General features: G+C 38.9%; 1 protein-coding gene across 7 annotated transcripts in view; it reads left to right on the top strand.

Annotated features, from left to right (window-relative positions):
- LOC110826784 (oxysterol-binding protein-related protein 2) overlaps positions 1-18,049 on the top strand; it is a 72,821-nt gene that overhangs the window by 6,190 nt on the left and 48,582 nt on the right. For 3 of the 7 annotated variants that reach the window (XM_087352012.1, XM_087352011.1, XM_087352014.1), the window contains exons 1-11: positions 52-2,317; positions 2,498-2,658; positions 3,329-3,526; positions 5,702-5,846; positions 7,154-7,299; positions 7,588-7,800; positions 8,865-8,987; positions 10,066-10,194; positions 11,040-11,123; positions 12,363-12,582; positions 13,773-13,950. In XM_087352012.1, coding sequence (XP_087208138.1) covers positions 2,182-2,317; positions 2,498-2,658; positions 3,329-3,526; positions 5,702-5,846; positions 7,154-7,299; positions 7,588-7,800; positions 8,865-8,987; positions 10,066-10,194; positions 11,040-11,123; positions 12,363-12,582; positions 13,773-13,950 — 1,733 coding nt within the window. In that variant the 5' untranslated portion in view covers positions 52-2,181. Of the gene's footprint in view, positions 1-51; positions 2,318-2,497; positions 2,659-3,328; positions 3,527-5,701; positions 5,847-7,153; positions 7,300-7,587; positions 7,801-8,864; positions 8,988-10,065; positions 10,195-11,039; positions 11,124-12,362; positions 12,583-13,772; positions 13,951-16,620; positions 16,780-18,049 lie in introns of those variants that run through there. The other 4 variants (XM_087352013.1, XM_087352016.1, XM_087352015.1 and 1 more) reach the window with 4 other exon arrangements.

Genomic DNA, 18,049 nt, shown 5'->3' with positions numbered 1-18,049 from the left:
TTTTCTAAACTATTTGAACTTGTTATTCATGAACACGTTTCACATTACGTAAAGTCTGAATCAAATGCCTACATGACGTAATGTGGGGCAGCTTTTGTAACCAATCTGTTAATTTGTCTAAATTCTATTACTCCACTGATCTGCTTCGAGGGTCAAGCTGATGCAGAATGTTCTGATATTTTGCTCTCGACCCTCAAACACAAATTTTCAGTACATAAACAGCCGAGCCATTGTGCTGACGTGAAATCAATTATATAAATTTTTTGATCTAATACCTTTGGCTTAATTTAATTTAATTATCATTACAAAGATATAGAATAGAACAATAGTAGTGTACTAATGCTTTAGAATTAAGGAAAAAAGAGAATATTTATATAAAGCTATATGTAAACACGCGGATAAAGTTTTTAAGACGTAAGTGGCGACAGAGAATGTATGATTTGAAGACCGAAAATGGCTGTCTTCAGAGTTGTAGTTATAGTCTGGTAGAAGTTTTACCAACCTTGCTGCCTCTATCATGACCAACAATGGCTGCATTCAGGGCCAGTGTCGTGTTTAAAATGCCTTTTCTGATTACGTCTTGGTCCGTGGATTTGATGAACCAGTTTTTGTACCCACATACTGTAATTTTATTTTCTGATATGAGAAACTGGTTTATAGCAACAGGAAGTTGTAGTTTTGGCTAGTAATTCTGTACGTATTTCTCAGTTGGACGAAAATCACTCACTGCAGAATAAATAAATCGAAAAGGGGGAATGAAGAATAAATTACATGATTGGAAACAACTTCTTTACCTCGACTAATATTGCTTCAGTGGTTAAATAAAGAATGATGGGATGGACGATGCACGTAGTACGAACAGAGATGCACGAAATGCATGTTAAACCAGACGCGAGTCCTAGGCGCAGGTGGCTGTTAGAAAAAAACAGGATATAAAGGTGATGTGAATGCCATTGACTCCAGACAACTGGCATCACTAGTGCCATTCCATATTCTCAGAGTTTCTGTTTTTGTAGAACAAACAACCACCCATAACTACTTACGAATGAAGAACCTAGAGGCAATAGCACAGATAACATGCCAGAACTGTTATGCTGTGTGTGCAATTTTTAAAATGTTCAAGTTTGCAAACGACTCAAATATATCGATATGTGCCACTGACTGATCAACACCAGAAACGACCAAGGAAGAAAGTCTCCGTCTTCTTACAACAGAATCGTCTAAAATCAAACCTAACCTAACCTGACGAGGAAGAACATGAACTCTGCTTTGTGAAAACAAGTTGTAAATATGATTATTGTGTTTAAAAAACATTCTTCAGATGGTTTGCTGGAAAGCTGCCTTGCAGAAGTGATACAAAATGCCACTGAATTGCTTCACAATGTGTTACGAGACAACAGATAAAGCAGCGGTTCTTAACCTGGGGTCCGCGACGCCTACTCTGGGGTTCCGTGATTGTTTACGAAATTAAATAATTTTTCCCAGGAGATTAATAAAGTATTACGTAAAAAGGGAAAATAAGAAACTGAAATTTTTAAAACATCGCGTAACTGGAGGTTAAAAAATAAGTTGGTACTCCTAGTTTGATTCCTGAGATATTAACGGACGAGAGTAGGCTACAGCTTCCATCATCAGGGTGATAAGTAAGCCAACCTATTACTCGTATTTCTAATCCAACTTTTCCGTGCACGGTTTACTGTAGCCCTGATGATGGAGGCAGTAAGCTCCCTGCAACGTCGTACAATATCAGGGACTACACGGTACGACATAATACTCGTGCGATATTGTAACAGGCTCAACACGGAATAATTTCTTGAACGTTCATGTATTACCTACGTAGGATATTATTTTCCTAACATTGCCGGCACTGTTCAATGTGACGTTTATAAAGATGGATATTGTGCGAAATGTGTTAGAAGACGGACTCATGTGATGGCGAGGTTATTTATTTTCACTACATTTTAGTTCTTTATTATTTAAGGCACCAATGTTGAATGCAACAAAAAAATCCATTTATTTTGAAAAGTGCATTAGTGTAAATTTCGACGAAAATTAAAATTAAATGTGAGGTTATGTATAACAGATTCATTTGACAAGAACATATTTCTATGCAGTTTTGATTCATAAATTGTGGACTGTAATTGTTAGAACTAGCCATGATTGTCGAGATTAGCTAAGAAAATGAATGGAGATTGTGCAGAAATGGAGCTACAAGAAATTTTGCTATATAGTTCTCGTCATGGAGACATAACGATGGTGCAAGAGCTGCTTTCTGCTCGGCGAGATAATAAGATCGTTTTGGATATAAGCTGTAAAGGTATGTATCGTTAAAAGTTTGTCTTTCATGTTCCAGGAAAACGATTTAAAGGACTTTTTGTATTTGTCATATCTTTTTATACTTCTGTGAAAGATCTGAAATAAAAGGTTGGCCATCAGTATTTTTATGTATTTGTTTTTACGTTGATATTTTCAAAAGCAGTTTTTGTATGGTGTATAGGTAAGAGTAAAAGTAATCTTGGTTGGACACCACTACATCTATCAACCTATTTTGGACATCGTGATGTTGCAGAGGAATTGTTGGCATATGGTGCTGATATCAATGCTGTCAATGATGCAGGTGACACTTCATTGCATAAAGCAGCATTTATTGGAAGAGAGGTATGATTTTATCTTAAAGGAGAAATTTAACTATAGATTTAGAGTCACTTTGAATTGCTGTCCTAGAGGTTATGTGCCACTGTCTCTTTGAATTGGGTTTTCTGAAGTATTTAGGAATGTTATGTGCGAAGGATTGGTGCACCGTTTGAACGCCAGTATCACTTTAGTTTGATGTGAGAAGCTCCACTTACAAAGTTACATACAAAGTCATTTATGTAAAGTAACAGGCACTCAGTAATAAGATTGATATATTAAGAATTTTCTGTGGTTTTGCCAAGGCTCTTGACTGTTTTAATCACAGTATATTAATTTTGAAACTATGATTTCATATATGAAGTATTACCAGTTACAACATCAACTGAAGTTACGTATGCTACAAACCCAACATGTTTCAATCTGAAAGGTTATCATCGGGGGTATTATTGAATTTACGTGCAGCATGAAGTGAAAATTACAGTGTAATATCTTACAAATGGTAGACACTACAGTAAAGTAAACAACTAATAGTGATAATCCTTATTTTAACTCGTGTAGCTTTCATTACCATTGGCATATAATCATTATCCTGAACAATAATATAGGTCATCGCCCCGTGCCCCCAGGAAAGAAAGGTCAGTCATATATTTCAAAATATTGATACCGAATTTTTGTTTTAATGTTGCCATTGCAGGATTTAGTGCTATTGTTACTTCAACATAATGCAGATGTGAATGTTGTAAATGGCGAGGGTCAGACACCACGGGATGTTGCCAAGCTTGAAGATGTTACCAAACTTCTTCATGCGGCCGAACAGACGGAAGCGCGTCGGAAGGAAGAACATCTGCTGGCTGCCGCACGTGAGGGTGATCTCGACACCTTGAAAATTCTGGCAAGTGGTCCTTGCCAATTCAGGGAACAGGAAAGTTACAGGGTGGCAGGCAGTATGCACAGTAAACAGCTGTGTATGTAGACTCGTGCTACTTCTTTTGCCAACACTTATTTAAACATTTATTTAGAAGTAGCTGACATTCATTTTTTTTTAAAAAGTATCAAGTATTTGTGACAAAGTTTTAATTGTTTGTGTGATTGTTCAGTATTGGTACTATCATCATTATTTTTTTTGGATAGGGCTTCTACATAAGATTTTTGCAAATTCACTGAGTTACTTATTTCCAAAAAAATTAAATAATTATGATTAAAATATCTGTATTTTGTAGTTAAGTATCAGAGTGTTGCTTGCCATATTCCCGCTGGCTGCAGTAAGTATATTTTTACATGTATAGGTTTAAAAATAACGTCTTTCTTGGCCTTAGAGTATCACAGCTGTGCAAAAATTTAATAATGGCACAAATCCAGTAACAAATTGTCTCCTTTTTGAATTCTTTGATATGAAGTGTAGTACGCTTACAGCTGCCAGTGGAAATTACAGACAATTTATTTGAAAACTGGATATTATATTTTCTATGTAATATTGTAAATATGGAATAATAATTTCCTTCGCTATGTTTTATGTTTGGTAATTATTGAAAGTTGAAATTTTTTGTGCATCAACCTTTTACCCTTGCTGTTCACAGCATCTCAACAGCTGTGGCTACATATGTGCATGCCACCTGTCATTCTTAAACCTTCCCTTTCCTCTGTGAAGGAGCTTGGTAACGATTGTAGGATTTGAGGTTTTCACGGAAGTGAGTTCGAAGATGGCTGTCTTCTGGGTTGTTGCGCCGTGTAGTCTGAAGTTTACCAGTGTTTTAAAGGTCGTCACCGTGATGATGGAGGCAGCAAGAGACTTTGAAACATTGGTAAACTTCTACCAGACTACACGGCACGACCACCCAGAAAACAGCCATCTTAGTAATGATTGTTTTTCAAATTTTACTGTTATATAAAAGGTTTAAGAATGCTGTTTTCTTTTAGTTTGCAAAGTTTGAAATTGAGGCAATGGAAGTGTATACTTCAAGTGGTGTTTGTTTAGTTATGTGATATTACCTTTACGAATCATACTACACATGCTGATTTTGTAATCTTACATTTACTTCCTGTAATGTTCATGTAAGACTGATACAGCTAACCGACGATCTGAAACAAGGAAAGAAGATGACGTTCCAGGAATTAAAACGAGAAGCAGAGAATAGGGAAAACTGGAGAGCTCTTTTTGGGCAGAGCAATGGACCTGGTTAGCTGAGAGAACGTATTAAGAATAATTTTGCTAATATGGTTGATTCAGACAAGATTGATCTTTTAAGACGAAGTTGTTATAACTTTAAGTCCGACAAGAGTAGAATTTATAAGTGATACTTTTCCAGTCTTTTTATACAGAACTGAGTGTGTAAAATATATGCCCAGAGAACATGTAATAAGAGAGGAGAAGTAAGAAGAATAAAAAATTGGCATTTTTTCCATTCATATGATCAGAAAATGGTGCCACATTTGTTGTTATGGGAGTTTGACTAATGAGACGTGTCATAATGCAAATTAATATGAATGTTTGAAGCCATGTATTCTTTCGCTCCATGCAGCTTTTGAGTATTTAAGCTGTGGATAACTTTTCTGTAACATTTAATATAGATTTTTTATATAAGTGATGGTGGTGTCATCACCCAGAAAATCACATTCAAAGTTATGTGGCTGTTTTTTTTAAATAAACTTGGCTGAAAGTGTGCAGTTAACGCTGAATAGGCACATTCAACATTAATAATTACAAATTACACGCTGACATATATGGTCTTGAAATTACAATGCGATTACAGTTACAACAAGAAGTCAGAGGTAAAAAATAGTTTATATATTGGGTAACAGGTGTGGTAAACCTGTAAGAAATTTTTTTAATATGATTGAGATGTGATTAATATGAGTGAAGGTTGTAGTGATGATTGGAATGAGGAGATTTAGTTAAAATGAGCATCAAAGGAAATGAGGAAGATGAGTTTGCTTTTATTTGCAAACTGTTAACAAGGAAATGAAATAGGAAATGTAAGAATAAATAGTGGTATGACATGGCAGATAGTGAAAACACGAATGAAATTTTAGTAAAGTGTTAGTATGATTTGCATTGTTTTTCTTACAGCTGAAAGATCATCATCCCCCGAACATCAACTGTGTGGATGCTCAGGGCAATTCAAGTTTGCATTGCGCGTCTTATCGTGGTCACAAGGAGGCCGCGGTTTTGCTGCTGCAGAATGGCATTGACACTGGTGTCAGGAACACGAGAGGTGAACACCCTTGTCCCCATGAAATTTCTATCATGTTAGATTGTGTATGTAAGCATAACTTGTTTGAAACAAGAATCTGAATGCTAAACCTTTGCTGAGGTATTTTCCAAATGGTCTTTTCACACATCTATGTAATTTTTCATGTAGGAGCTTCATATAGAAGTATGTCTATCATCTGGTGAGTTGCGGGATGAAGACATTTATCGTGTACAGAATCTGGTTTATCCTTATTAACCCTAAGATGTTTAAATCTTTTGTGTATGGGTTAAATCGTAACCTTCATGTACTTCTAGTTACAGATAATGTTAGATTATGTTGTAATATCTGCCACGGTGGTCTAGCGGTTAGAACGCTGGCCTTGTAATCCTGGGGTCTCGGGTTCGATGCCCGAATTTATAACTTGTGTTGGGCAAGGCCGTGGTCTAGGCAACACGGAGTTTTCCTCCGTGGCATCCCAACAATTACTCCATTCACACACACAGAAGAAGGCAATGGCAAACCACTTCTGGATCATCTGCCAAGAACGTATATGAACAGGTCCCAGTCCGAGAAAAGGATGGAAGGATCCTGTTCATATGGACCTGTCGTCAGACAGAACACTACACATAAAAAACAAAAAATGTAATGTGTGCTTTAAGTTAGTCCACTGCCACGCCTATCTCATTTTGTCTGCTCAGAATACTTCCATAGAATAAGTTTCAGTATTCCAAAATAAATGCATTAAAATTATCAGGAAACGCCTGTATGTACATAAGCTACATCTTTGTCCCTGTGAGTAAACTATTTTGTGCTTTTGTTCAGTTCCTTCACATAAATTTTTGGACTGCCTGAAAATTGGCGACAACTGTTTCTTCCTTCCTAACTAATTATTCACATTCGTTCTACCATTGTCTATTGTGCAAGCAATGTAGTTGACGAAGTGTTATTAAATATGCCAAGGACAATATAAAGATGGCTGTCTTCTGTATTGCTTGCTAATGGAGTCAGAAAATGCCTCTGAAACGTCATTGGATGTCTACCAGACGACATGGTGCAACAATCAAGAAAATAGTTGTCTTGGTACTTGCTGCTGCGACAATACAGGGGCAGTATAAATTTTAAGACAATCTCTCAAATTGCATGTGAATTATGTTATAATAAAGAAGCGCGTAATTGCTATTTAAACGTGGTTACAAGCCAAGTTATGAGAATTTTGACCTCAAATTCTGAATACAAGATTATTTGAAGTTCGCTACCATTTTGATTTTCATAATGTGTGCAGTTACGTAATTTACACAGAAGTCTCTCCTTTTGCATCGCATTACCAGGACAGACAGCATTAGAACTTGCGCAAGATTCACAGATGCAACAAGTGTTGTGTGTTCGTCCAGTCAGACAGCTACAAAAATCAGCCACAAGATTTGAAGGTCAGCTACTTAAGAGATCAAGATTTCTCGGATGGAAACCTATATGGGTCAGTTTTACTTCTGTCGCTACATTTTCCTTTCTTCATTCCTCCCTCGCTGTCTACTTTGTGGTTTCTGGGTGGATCTGTGTTTAATTATGCATGAAGTGATAAATGTCTACCAATTTAATGACTAGGAAACCATATATACATTTTAATGCATGAAGTGATGCATCTGGTATTTACTGTGCAGCGTAACTGCAGAGGTAAATAATACTGAAGTTATAAAGGTCTTCAAAAACTTGTCTAAGATGTGGTTTGGTGAATGTCAGGAAATATTATGTATTTTGTTTCCAGGCCGTTTTAGAGCGTGGTGTTCTGACGTACTTCGGCAGTAGAGCGGATGCAGCATCGGGCTTTAAAAGAAAAGATTTCAAATATTTAGACGGAGCAAATATTTTACCATTAGAGTGTGATACCTCTACTTTTGTGGTACGCTTCTCTGATAGTGCTGTCCACAGGCTCAGTGTTGTTAACTACGGTGAGACTACAGGACAGATCAGTAGGCAGGTACGTGTGTTATTTTATTCTAAAATAAGTAACAGAATTTTGTTATTTTGTGTACCTTAAACATTATGGGACCCATAATACGAGGCTCGTCCACAAAGTAAGTTTCCCTGGGGCCGTTTACAGAAACAAAACACAATTTCATGGGAATATTTATTGCAACAGATACAGCAAGTGTCCAGCTATTTTTCAACATATTCGCCACCGGAATTAAGACATTTGTCATACCGTGGGACCAACTTTTGAATACCTGTGTCGTAGAAGTCTGCCGCCTGGGATTGGAACCACTGTGTGACAACCATCTCCGCCTCTCTGTCATTCTCAAAACGCTGACGCTGACCGGACAGGAATTTCTTGAGGTGTAGGAAAAGATGGAAATCACTGGGAGCGAGGTCCGGGCTGTAGGGTGGATGATTAAACACCTCCCAGCTGAACTCCTGCAGGAGACTTGCTGTCCGTCGAGCCGTGTGCGGCCTAGCGTTATCACTGACCGCACTTCACAGTCGGCGGGAGCTGGAATAAGAACCTCCATCTTCAACAGCTGCAACGATGCTACTGTGAGAACGCGGGAAGTGCCGTTAGTGCAAGCGCCATGCTACGTCATTGCTCTATCACGTACGCACAGTCGCTTCGCGCAATATAAGGTTTGCTAGCTGAGGGACGAGTGGGAAACTTACTTTGTGGACGCGCCTCGTAGCTTTGACTAAACTGTGGAAACATTAATTTGTAGATGTTTTTGTTGTTCTATTCCAGGGATTATCAGTTTTTCCTCTAAGATGCATTCTAATGTTGTTCAGTGTCTAGGTCTCTCAAGTGGTCTCTTTCTTTGCATTCTTTTGGTCTTCCAACTCAAATGTTTTATACAGTCTTTTCCCTGTTGCATTTTTTATGTTCTGCCCTATCATTGTTCTTTATTTAATCACCCAAATAATATTAAATAAAAAAGCATAAAAATGTAGATGAAAATGGATATATTTTATTTATTCAAAGACAGATTTGCATCAGTGGGACTGGTAAAAAAAATTTTTTTAATGAGTATATAATTTAACCTGCTCTGTGATTTTCAGAAATGGATCAATGCTTTCACAGAGCATGCGGCATTCAGCACGCATTATCTCACTCAGGGACACGTGGAGTTTGATGACAGTGACGATGAAGACCGCCACATTAAACCTCTTGGTTCGATGCAGGTAACAGTCAGTGGACTATAATTGGGAAATAGAAGGTGACAATACTATAATGCAACGCCACGAAGATGTTTAAGTTCAATGGTACTGAGATCCAGGAATGTGCTCAATTTATAATCCATTGCATGATTTTATGTATTTAGATAACACTGCACGGTATGCAAGGTTTTAAGTTCATTACCATGTTTACAAAAGTCTGCCACAGGACCCTATCCTGAGACCGTTGAATCCAGTACTCACCCTCACAGTTTCTCTAAGATCCATTTTTTATTATTATCCTTTTATCTGTGTCTAGTCCCACAAGTGGGTTCTTTTTGGATTTTCCAACCAAAACAGTGTGCACTTCTCTTTCATCTGTCCCTTGCGTGTTCCGTGTTCTACCCATCCCCTTAACTTGGTCACTTTAATAACACTTCGTGAACAGTACGAATTACGAAACTCCTTATAAAAAAAGTAAACAAACAACTATTAACACTATAAAAATGACACTGTTGCCATACGCGTTTCAACCTCAAGAGGTCATCATCAGTGGCATCAGGGAAATTAAGTAATTTAATCAAATGGTTTAAACTGGTTTTAGAAAATAAATAATGAATAGGGTATTTAACAAAAGTATTTTACGCGACACTGCACTAGATGTTGTTATTCACAAAGGTTGAACTCTGCACTTAGCTATTAATCGGATGGTCCGGTGGCCGTAGCTGGTGTGCGGTGGGCTGTGGTTGCGTCGTCCGTACCTGTGAACTCCAGAATCGTGGGTGTGAGACTGTCAGTTGGAATGTGTGGGGTATATATAAAAGCTCGAAATCAGGGTGGCCAACTATTGAAAATTTACTTTCTCATGTTTAATGCCACGTCAAATAATACGTTAGAATCTTGGGCGTTTTTTTGGTTAATGATGGCTTTGTGTTTACTACTTTTGTGTATATGGAATTTTTCTAAAATATCTAGCATTTTACCCTTTGGAGCCACTCTTAATATGTCCATGATATCATCTATGGGGCCGTATTTGTGTCCACGACATCAGGTAAGCTCAACTTTAACACTGCTTTATAACGCAGCGTATTTATTTGTGTTGCAGGATTCCTTACAAACAGCTGCCGCACATCACAAAGTGATGGAGAGCCAGTTGACTGACAGTGTCGCCATCGTTGAAGCGCTGTCGAATAACAGCCTTCACTGTGATGCAATCACCGGTGCTGCTGTTTTGGTGAGCAAGTCAGATTTATGATTTGAATTATACACTTCACTTTATATACTCATATCAGTTGTTGTTGTTCCTTGGCTCTACAACCCAATGTAAACAAGTTTATTGAAGTCTTAGTACATATATTTTGACGTAAATACGTCTATGCGGAAGGGTCATTCGGCAAAAGAGCGTAACGAAGATGTGTAAGATCCATATCAACTATGTGTAAATATGGACCGACAACAGTGGTCAGCTTTTATATGAACTCCTGCGTGCATGGTTATGTTACCTAAGAAACTAATTGTTACGTCATCTGTTTACTCGGCATTGTTGTGTTTCATTACTGCCGTCAAAAATCCGCTTTCGTTATTGCGGAAAGAGCTGAGCTGTGATTCGCTTGTAGAAGAAGTGCGTCGTAGAGTGGATAATTTTGTGCTGGTAAAAACGTTTTATAATATCACAAGTACTTGTCTTATATAAGAATTATTACATTTAATTATATTATAGAGACGTATTTACGTCAGATTCCTCGGAACCGTGGTTCCACTGTCAACTTTTTTTTAAACATGAATATTAAATCATGTTATAAGAAGATACTTGAAGAGTCAGAAAGAGATTAGCCTTGCTGAAAATTAACTGTGGTTCTTGCTTGTGGTCATAAAACAGGCTAAAAATACAAGTAATGTCTTTGCCGTAATAATCGAGGCAATTAATTTCTAACTTAGCAAAGTATTTGATTGTTTCTTGCTCCCTTCCTCAAATAAACGTGCATTAATGAATGTTTTCATTACAGAATTTGTTGTTTTTGTGTTGAAGTTGGTAGTGCTTATTGGCAACTTGGGTGTGAGGTAATGTTTGTTTTTCAGAGGTTTCAGCTCATGTCAGATACCGCAGGCAACATGCTCCAGTCCCTTGGCCACTGTTTGTCGCTGTTTGAGCAGCAAGAAGAGGTATATGACATTCGATATTAAGTTTGATAAGTTTTCAAAGTTTAATTTTTAAGTATCATTATTAACTCTTTGAAGCCAAAGCTCACGTAAATAATGCCTAATAATTCAGTCTATTCTGTGAAGAAAACGTGATACTTTTACATTACAAAGATCGTCTGGTTAATGCTGTTCAAGGTAGGAATCACTGTTTATATTGAGCACTTAGCACTTAAGCGACCCGTTCATCAGCTCGCATGCGGGCCCCAGCATCTCCTCCATTCCTCTCTATCCAGTGCTCGGGTAGACCAATGTCTGGTGGTATGGCCACGTAAATTCCTGATGTTATACTTGACGGGAAGAGAGTCTGCCCAACGAGCAGGAGGCCGACCCAGTGGACGCTTCCTGTTTCGTGGGTACGAAGTCATGGTGGCGATACTCCATCTTCCGTCGTTTCGCCCAGCGGTGCTTCCGCTTCGCCACATGCTGTAATGGGTCCCCAACTTCTGACATCCATCTGATGTCAGCAGAGTGAAGATGACGGTCTCTCTGCTGGCGTAAGGTGACGCCGACAAGTAGACGCTCAAGGGAGGCACGGGCGTCTCGAAATTAATATAAACTCTAAACAATTTCAAGTTTGTATTGAGAATCATAGGAAACCAGTTAAAACAAAATGCAGAGTTATCAATTATTTACGCAGGTGGAACATTCAGTTATCACAATGCTTTAAATAGCTAATATAAATGTGTTGTTATAAGAATATTTTGTTGTCATAGTAATGTACACATAATTGTTTGCTGTGGGAGTGACATTGGGTTGCTCTCTGTAAGGAAAGACTTCCGCTGAGGGAGTTTGACGACTGAGTGCTGAGGAGAATATTTGCACCTAAGAGGGAGAATGTTACAGAGGGTGGAGACAATTATGTGTTGAGGAGATTCATTAGTTGTACTCTTTGACAAATACTGTTAGTGTCATTGAGTCAGGCAGGATTACGAGTGTCAAAGAGCATATATAAATGCTTGAACGAAAGAGGCCATTGCAGAGATCTAGGTGTAGATGGGAGGATACATTTAAAATATGTCATTGGTAAATTGATTCTGAGGGTGTGTATTGGATTCATCTGGCTCAAAAGAAAATCCTGCCAACTTTTGTGCACATGGTAATGAACTTTTCAGTTTCATGAGATGTTAAAAATTTCTTGGCTGTCAGCTCCTCGTGAGGGAGTCCGCATTGATGAATATGTTTTGTTTGTGTGTTGTGAAGGTTCGAGTTCTGCAACTGAAACAAGAACAAGAAAAATGCAGAGTTCTTGAAGAAGCACTGAGTGTTCTTGCCAAAGAACACCATGAACTAGAGCAGTCAATGGCCTCACACCTGTCCACTAGTCCGTCCCTCCAAGAGCACCGTAGTTTAATAAGCAGCCACCGAAGTCCTCGCTTCTATGACACATCTGATGATGAGTTTTATGATGCTTTTGAAGCTGGTGCGTTCATTATCTCACTTATTATTGTACCACGTATAAAAAGTAAAGTTTGTCCCACTATACGCCATGTAGGCATTTGGGGTGAGTGGAGGTATAGCTCCTCTCTTCCTTGACCTCGGCACTAGATGGGGGTGAGTGGTCAGCATCACGCCCCGGCCGGCTTTACCCCCGGGAAAGGACCCCGGTACCCATTGTAGAGGAGGCTGGGTGGGCCCCAGAGCCGGTCTGGACGCAGAGGCTAGAGGAAAAATCCTGCCCCCATCGGGGATCGAACCCCGGTCGTCCAGCCCGTAGCTAGTCACTATACTGACTGAGCTATACCACGTATGCATATATAAAATTAAACAACTTGATTTCGACTTCAAGCCCTGGAAAGAATTTTTAATGTCTACTTTCTTTCAAATGCTTCAGTTTAATGGTGAAGAGAGCAATAAGTAATATTTATTCAATAAATTTTCGCCATTACAGATTCTGCTGGTATTAAATTTGTCAGATATAACCTCATAGTGTTTGTGCTGTGAGATCATGTTTTAATGAACTTTTGTGGACTAAAAAATTATATTTATAATTAAACTTCATTATAATGAAAGGTGATTAAGAAAAATTAAAAATGTAAGGTTTGTTGTTTTACGGAGGTCTGGGTATTTTTGTTGAGTAAGTGCTCAGTGCGTGTTTGTAATGATATACACATCGTGTAAAGTATGTATTAAATTTTCATGTGATGCCCGTCTCATTTTTCACTGTGGTACAGCATCTTGCTTTACATGTTCGCATGATTGGAAGATCGTGTTGTGGGTCCTGTAATATGTTTCGGTGACAGATAAGTCTTGCCACTTTAGATTTTATACCTGCTTCTGTCTGCTTCAGACTTTGGCGACAAAATATTTTGTGTTATTTTGACTACATTGTAATGAAATTCATTAATTATACTGCAATCTGTTTTTTTTTTATTTCATAACAAAATGAGATTATGTGAATCGTGATGAAATGCAGTACTATCCCAGAATTTTTCTAGAATGTTAAATAAAAACATGTCAGTGAGAACACTTAGCCAAATTTTCCATCAGCAGCATATTTTTAAATGAAAAGTAGACAGACGGGGCAAGTATTAGTGATCTTTTACTTTTGCTAAATTCTGGGTAATTCTGTCAGATTAAAAGATTTTGATTGGGATTGTCTTCTTTTTGCAGATTCTGACAGTGACACGCTGGTGACTGCAGTGTCTCCGACTTCGGACAGCGATACGCTCGTCAGTTTTCCATCCCCTGCATCTTCGTGTGGCACCCTCGTGTCTGCCGGAGGGCATGCATATCGCTGCGCTCGGGATAACTCGGCCAAACCCGCACTTACGCGCAGACATGTTGGAAGGTAAGGTGAAAATATTTTATTTGTATTCATTTGAATACAGTTACAGTGACTCAATGTATTGCATGTTGAAGGCATGGGAGGTTCTGAGTTCAGGACCATTATAGTGATCTGTGGGTCATTATACCATTGAGCAGGGGTTCCCATCCTTCTCTGAGTTCAAGGTCAGTAAAATGACATTGGGTTTTCAAAGGACTGGTACGTTTTACAAATGACAGTTTAACAATTCTTATCGTTATTTATGTTATAAGAAGGTTGCAAGTGGAACTCAGCAAACTTTGTTTCCTTTTGCACTGACGTGTAGTCCGTGCAATGAGATATAAGCTAAGAAGCTAAAATCTGGAGTCAACCAATGCAGTTAAATAGAGATCAAATAAATTAGTTAACTAGTATTATTTTTATTAAAAAGACCGCCAAAAAACATAACCAACCAGATGGCTTACGGAACCAGAAGGTTCATCACCGAATTAACCAAAGCCCTCCACCGGACCCTGTCCTGGGGTGACAAAATCCATTATTTAAACTTTTAGTTGGGTGTCATTTCGTGCGCCACGCTGTACATACATGAAAATTGTGTGCGGATATTGAACATCACATATGGAACAAAATGAGAAAGATGGTGAAAAGAAATATTGTATTAAAATAAAATGTCAGTCATGACCAACAAATGAGCTACTTCTTCAATGGCTCTCCGGTCCGTATTCGGTCCACGGCCTCCTCAATTCTCATCTACCATTCGGTCCTCTGTTAGGTCCGTCTATCCGAGGCTTTGATCGAGGTTTCGAAACGTCTTCCTTTTTACGGTGCGAGGTTGTTAGCCTTGCGACCAACCCCCAACCTGGAGGACCAGGATACCTGTCGTAGCCTGACCTCTCCCCCTCGACCAATCTGGCTAGGGAGGCCCTACCAGTAGCTCTTGGGGCCACCGAGGTACTCAAGCCCCACGACCACGACAAGGTGCAGGTACCATTAAGTGGGGAAATCATTTCTGTAGTCTGTGTGAGGACTGCAGCAGGCAAATCTAAGAGATCCAATTATTTTATTTTGACTTGGAACGTGTGAAATTTGTTGCAAGTGTAGAAGCCATTCAAGATGTTCTTTTGAATTGCTAACAAAAATCTGTTTTCCTGTGGCGTATCGAAAAGAAGGCTTGATACAGTGGAACGTCACTAGGACAAAACTCGGCTGTTGTGAAACTACTTGACGATGGTTTTTGTAATGCCGCTGTTCTGTGCCAATCATCCATTTACAAGCCGGAACTTGGCGTGAGTGGTGCCGGAAATGAAGTTGCAGGACTTATACGTACTGTGATGAACTTTATTCATTGTGTCACAGGTCTCCTAAAAATTCAGATGAGCTAATTACTTGCACCGAGTCCCTTCGTTGTCATTTTCAGAAAATTGTTTGTTTATTCAGTGTCCAGCTGTGGGACTCATGTTACAAAAGATGCTGACTGAGACCAATTTGCAAGCTAGATCTACCATCACCTGGAAAGGTCATCGTGTGTCCTCATTCTTACCACTAATGAAGTCAAAATACTGTTACAAAACTGAGTCTTCAACACCTCATCGAAGAATGCTCCGAAACAAGTTGCCACCAGGCACCTCGGCTCCAGAGCATAATCCTGATACTCTCTGCCTCACTTCTGTTTCTCTTCCAGTTAGATCTGAGTATTGACACGCTGTTGTCGCCTTTTGTGCATCTTCGATAATTCCAGAATCTCTTCATATGGCTTCTTCTTCACCTCCATAATACAATTAAGGTCTTCAAGCACCTACATTACAAACAGGCCAATAACTGTAATAAGCAATTACTTCTTATTATCTGTCTCCCACCACTATTCTTGGTTACAAAAAGTGTTTAAAACACAGGAGATAAGACATAAGGTCTCTCACCATGGACCAAATTTACCAGTGATCTCAAAAACCAGTGTACTCCTCGGTAGGTTTTGAGGTTTTTATGGTGGTGGTTCTGAAGATGGCTGTCTTGTGGGTTGTAGAACCATGTATTCCGGTAGAAGTTTACCAAGCCCTCCACCGGACCCTGTCCTGGGCCAACAAAATCCAGTCTCCTTCAACTCCTATCTCCCTTAGATCCCGCCTGAGATTATCCTCCCATCTACGTCTAGGTCTCCCCAGAGGTCTCTTCCCCTCAGGCTTCCAAAATAGTGGACCCAACCAACCAGATGGCTTACAGAACCCGAAGGTTCATCACCGAATTAACCAAAGCCCTCCACCGGACCCTGTCCTGGGCCAACAAAATCCAGTCTCCTTCAACTCCTATCTCCCATAGATCCCGCCTGAGATTATCCTCCCATCTACGTCTAGGTCTCCCCAGAGGTCTCTTCCCCTCAGGCTTCTCAACCAATACCCGATGCACACCTCTTGTCCCATCCATGCCCCGCCCATCTCATTCTTCTCGACTTAATCTCCCTGACAATACTGGGGGAGGAGTATAAATTTTTTTCTTAAAAAAATATATAGGTCGATAAATATTTCGACTCCACAAAGAAAGGAAATTGAAACGGAACTTCAATTTCCCCCAGAAGCAGTTGAGCATATGGTAACATATTTTGTGGATCTCGTCAGATATTCGCATTTCCTTGGCCGTGTGCAGCCTTGGCGCGATCGTTACGAAACAGTAGTAGTTCTTTGATTCGTCACTCAGATGGTGCTGTAATGCATACGTTTCAGGCTATCAATGCTCAGTTTTGGTGTAACGTTTGGAGGTTGAGGTTGTGCTGCTAATGGCGTGTTAGTTTATGTATGTTTCACGAAGAGAAGTGTTAATATCTTAAATTGTATTAGGTGAAATGTTGAACGGCGTTTGTAGGTATTCTTCCATTTATTTGATAGGTGTTCAGATCTGTAATCCACTGCGTATTAACTTTGTATTTTGTTTAGTTGTGTCGTATTGTTTGGTAATTAGCCAAGTGCTTTAAATTAACGTTCAATAATAACGCATCCGGCTAGTCGGAACCGAAAAATTTTACTTGAAGTCGCCATTTCGTGACGCTGTCATTATGCCCACTACCTAGCAGCATTTATTAACGAACGTGTTAAAATATTCTCATGTTTCTGTTTTCAGAAGGGTCTCGTTAGCCAAATTTTGTCTGATGGCGAGAAAGTATTTTCATTCATTTTCGTTTTTAATTTGATAGTGTCAGGGTGAGAGTGTAAATCCTAGAATTTTAGGAAATTATAGCAATTGACAGTTGAAAAAAGGATTATTGTTGTTATAAAACATTTGTACTTTTGTGATATATGCAATTTATACACGAAAGTAAGGACAGTTTTGGTTTTTATGTTGTGAAATATAGGCATGAACCGTAAAGCAGCAATCAATACTCACTTGTATATTTTTTATTTTATTGTGATACTGACGAATTAGGGGCCCATGTATAACATAACCTGTTTGTATTCTACATGTCTAACTCTGGGAATGATTTGTTGAAACTTTCGTCAGTTTTTTTGAGGGGAGTGGGGACTTTGTAATGTTAAATCACGAATTATAAAACATGACATGGAATCTTTACGGGAGCAACCAAAAGAAATTTATTAGCATAATTATGAACAGTTTACCGGTACGTGATTAGCATGTAATTTTGCTTAGTCTTTTTCTTTGCAAATTTAATAAAACTTCTTTTACATTCTCGAGCGTAATAGGCCATTTTGTGATCAACGAACTGGATTTAAGAATTTATTTAAAGATCCTAAACAGTGGAACGTCAGTAGAAGTATGAAGTTCTGTTACCAGAGTAGAAAGATGTGCGTATGTGGCATCCATGTTGACAATATATACCCTAAAGTGGAATTGCATTAATTTAGAACCGCTTAACGTAGTCCAAAATACACCATGTAAAATTATTCATCTAGTTTCGTTTCCAGGTGTTTTTTTTAAGCTGTAGCTTGGTCCTGCCACTCATGAGGCATTTTCAGAGCATTATAACCAGGGTAAACTGTTCTGGGAGCTTTGCCCCATGGGCCTCCTCTTCCGTGCTTTGAGCCTCAGACCTGGACACCCCCGTGCGTCTGTCCTCTTGGTTCGAACAGTGCACATTGTTGTAACAGTGTCTTCGGTTCACATCGCAACCGGGATCTCG

Source organism: Zootermopsis nevadensis, unplaced genomic scaffold, assembly GCF_977971745.1.
Source record: "Zootermopsis nevadensis isolate Lab colony 2312 unplaced genomic scaffold, Znev_1.0 Znev_ptg000020l, whole genome shotgun sequence".
Classification (NCBI taxonomy): domain Eukaryota; kingdom Metazoa; phylum Arthropoda; class Insecta; order Blattodea; family Termopsidae; genus Zootermopsis; species Zootermopsis nevadensis.
This window is presented reverse-complemented; position numbering and strand designations above follow the sequence as displayed.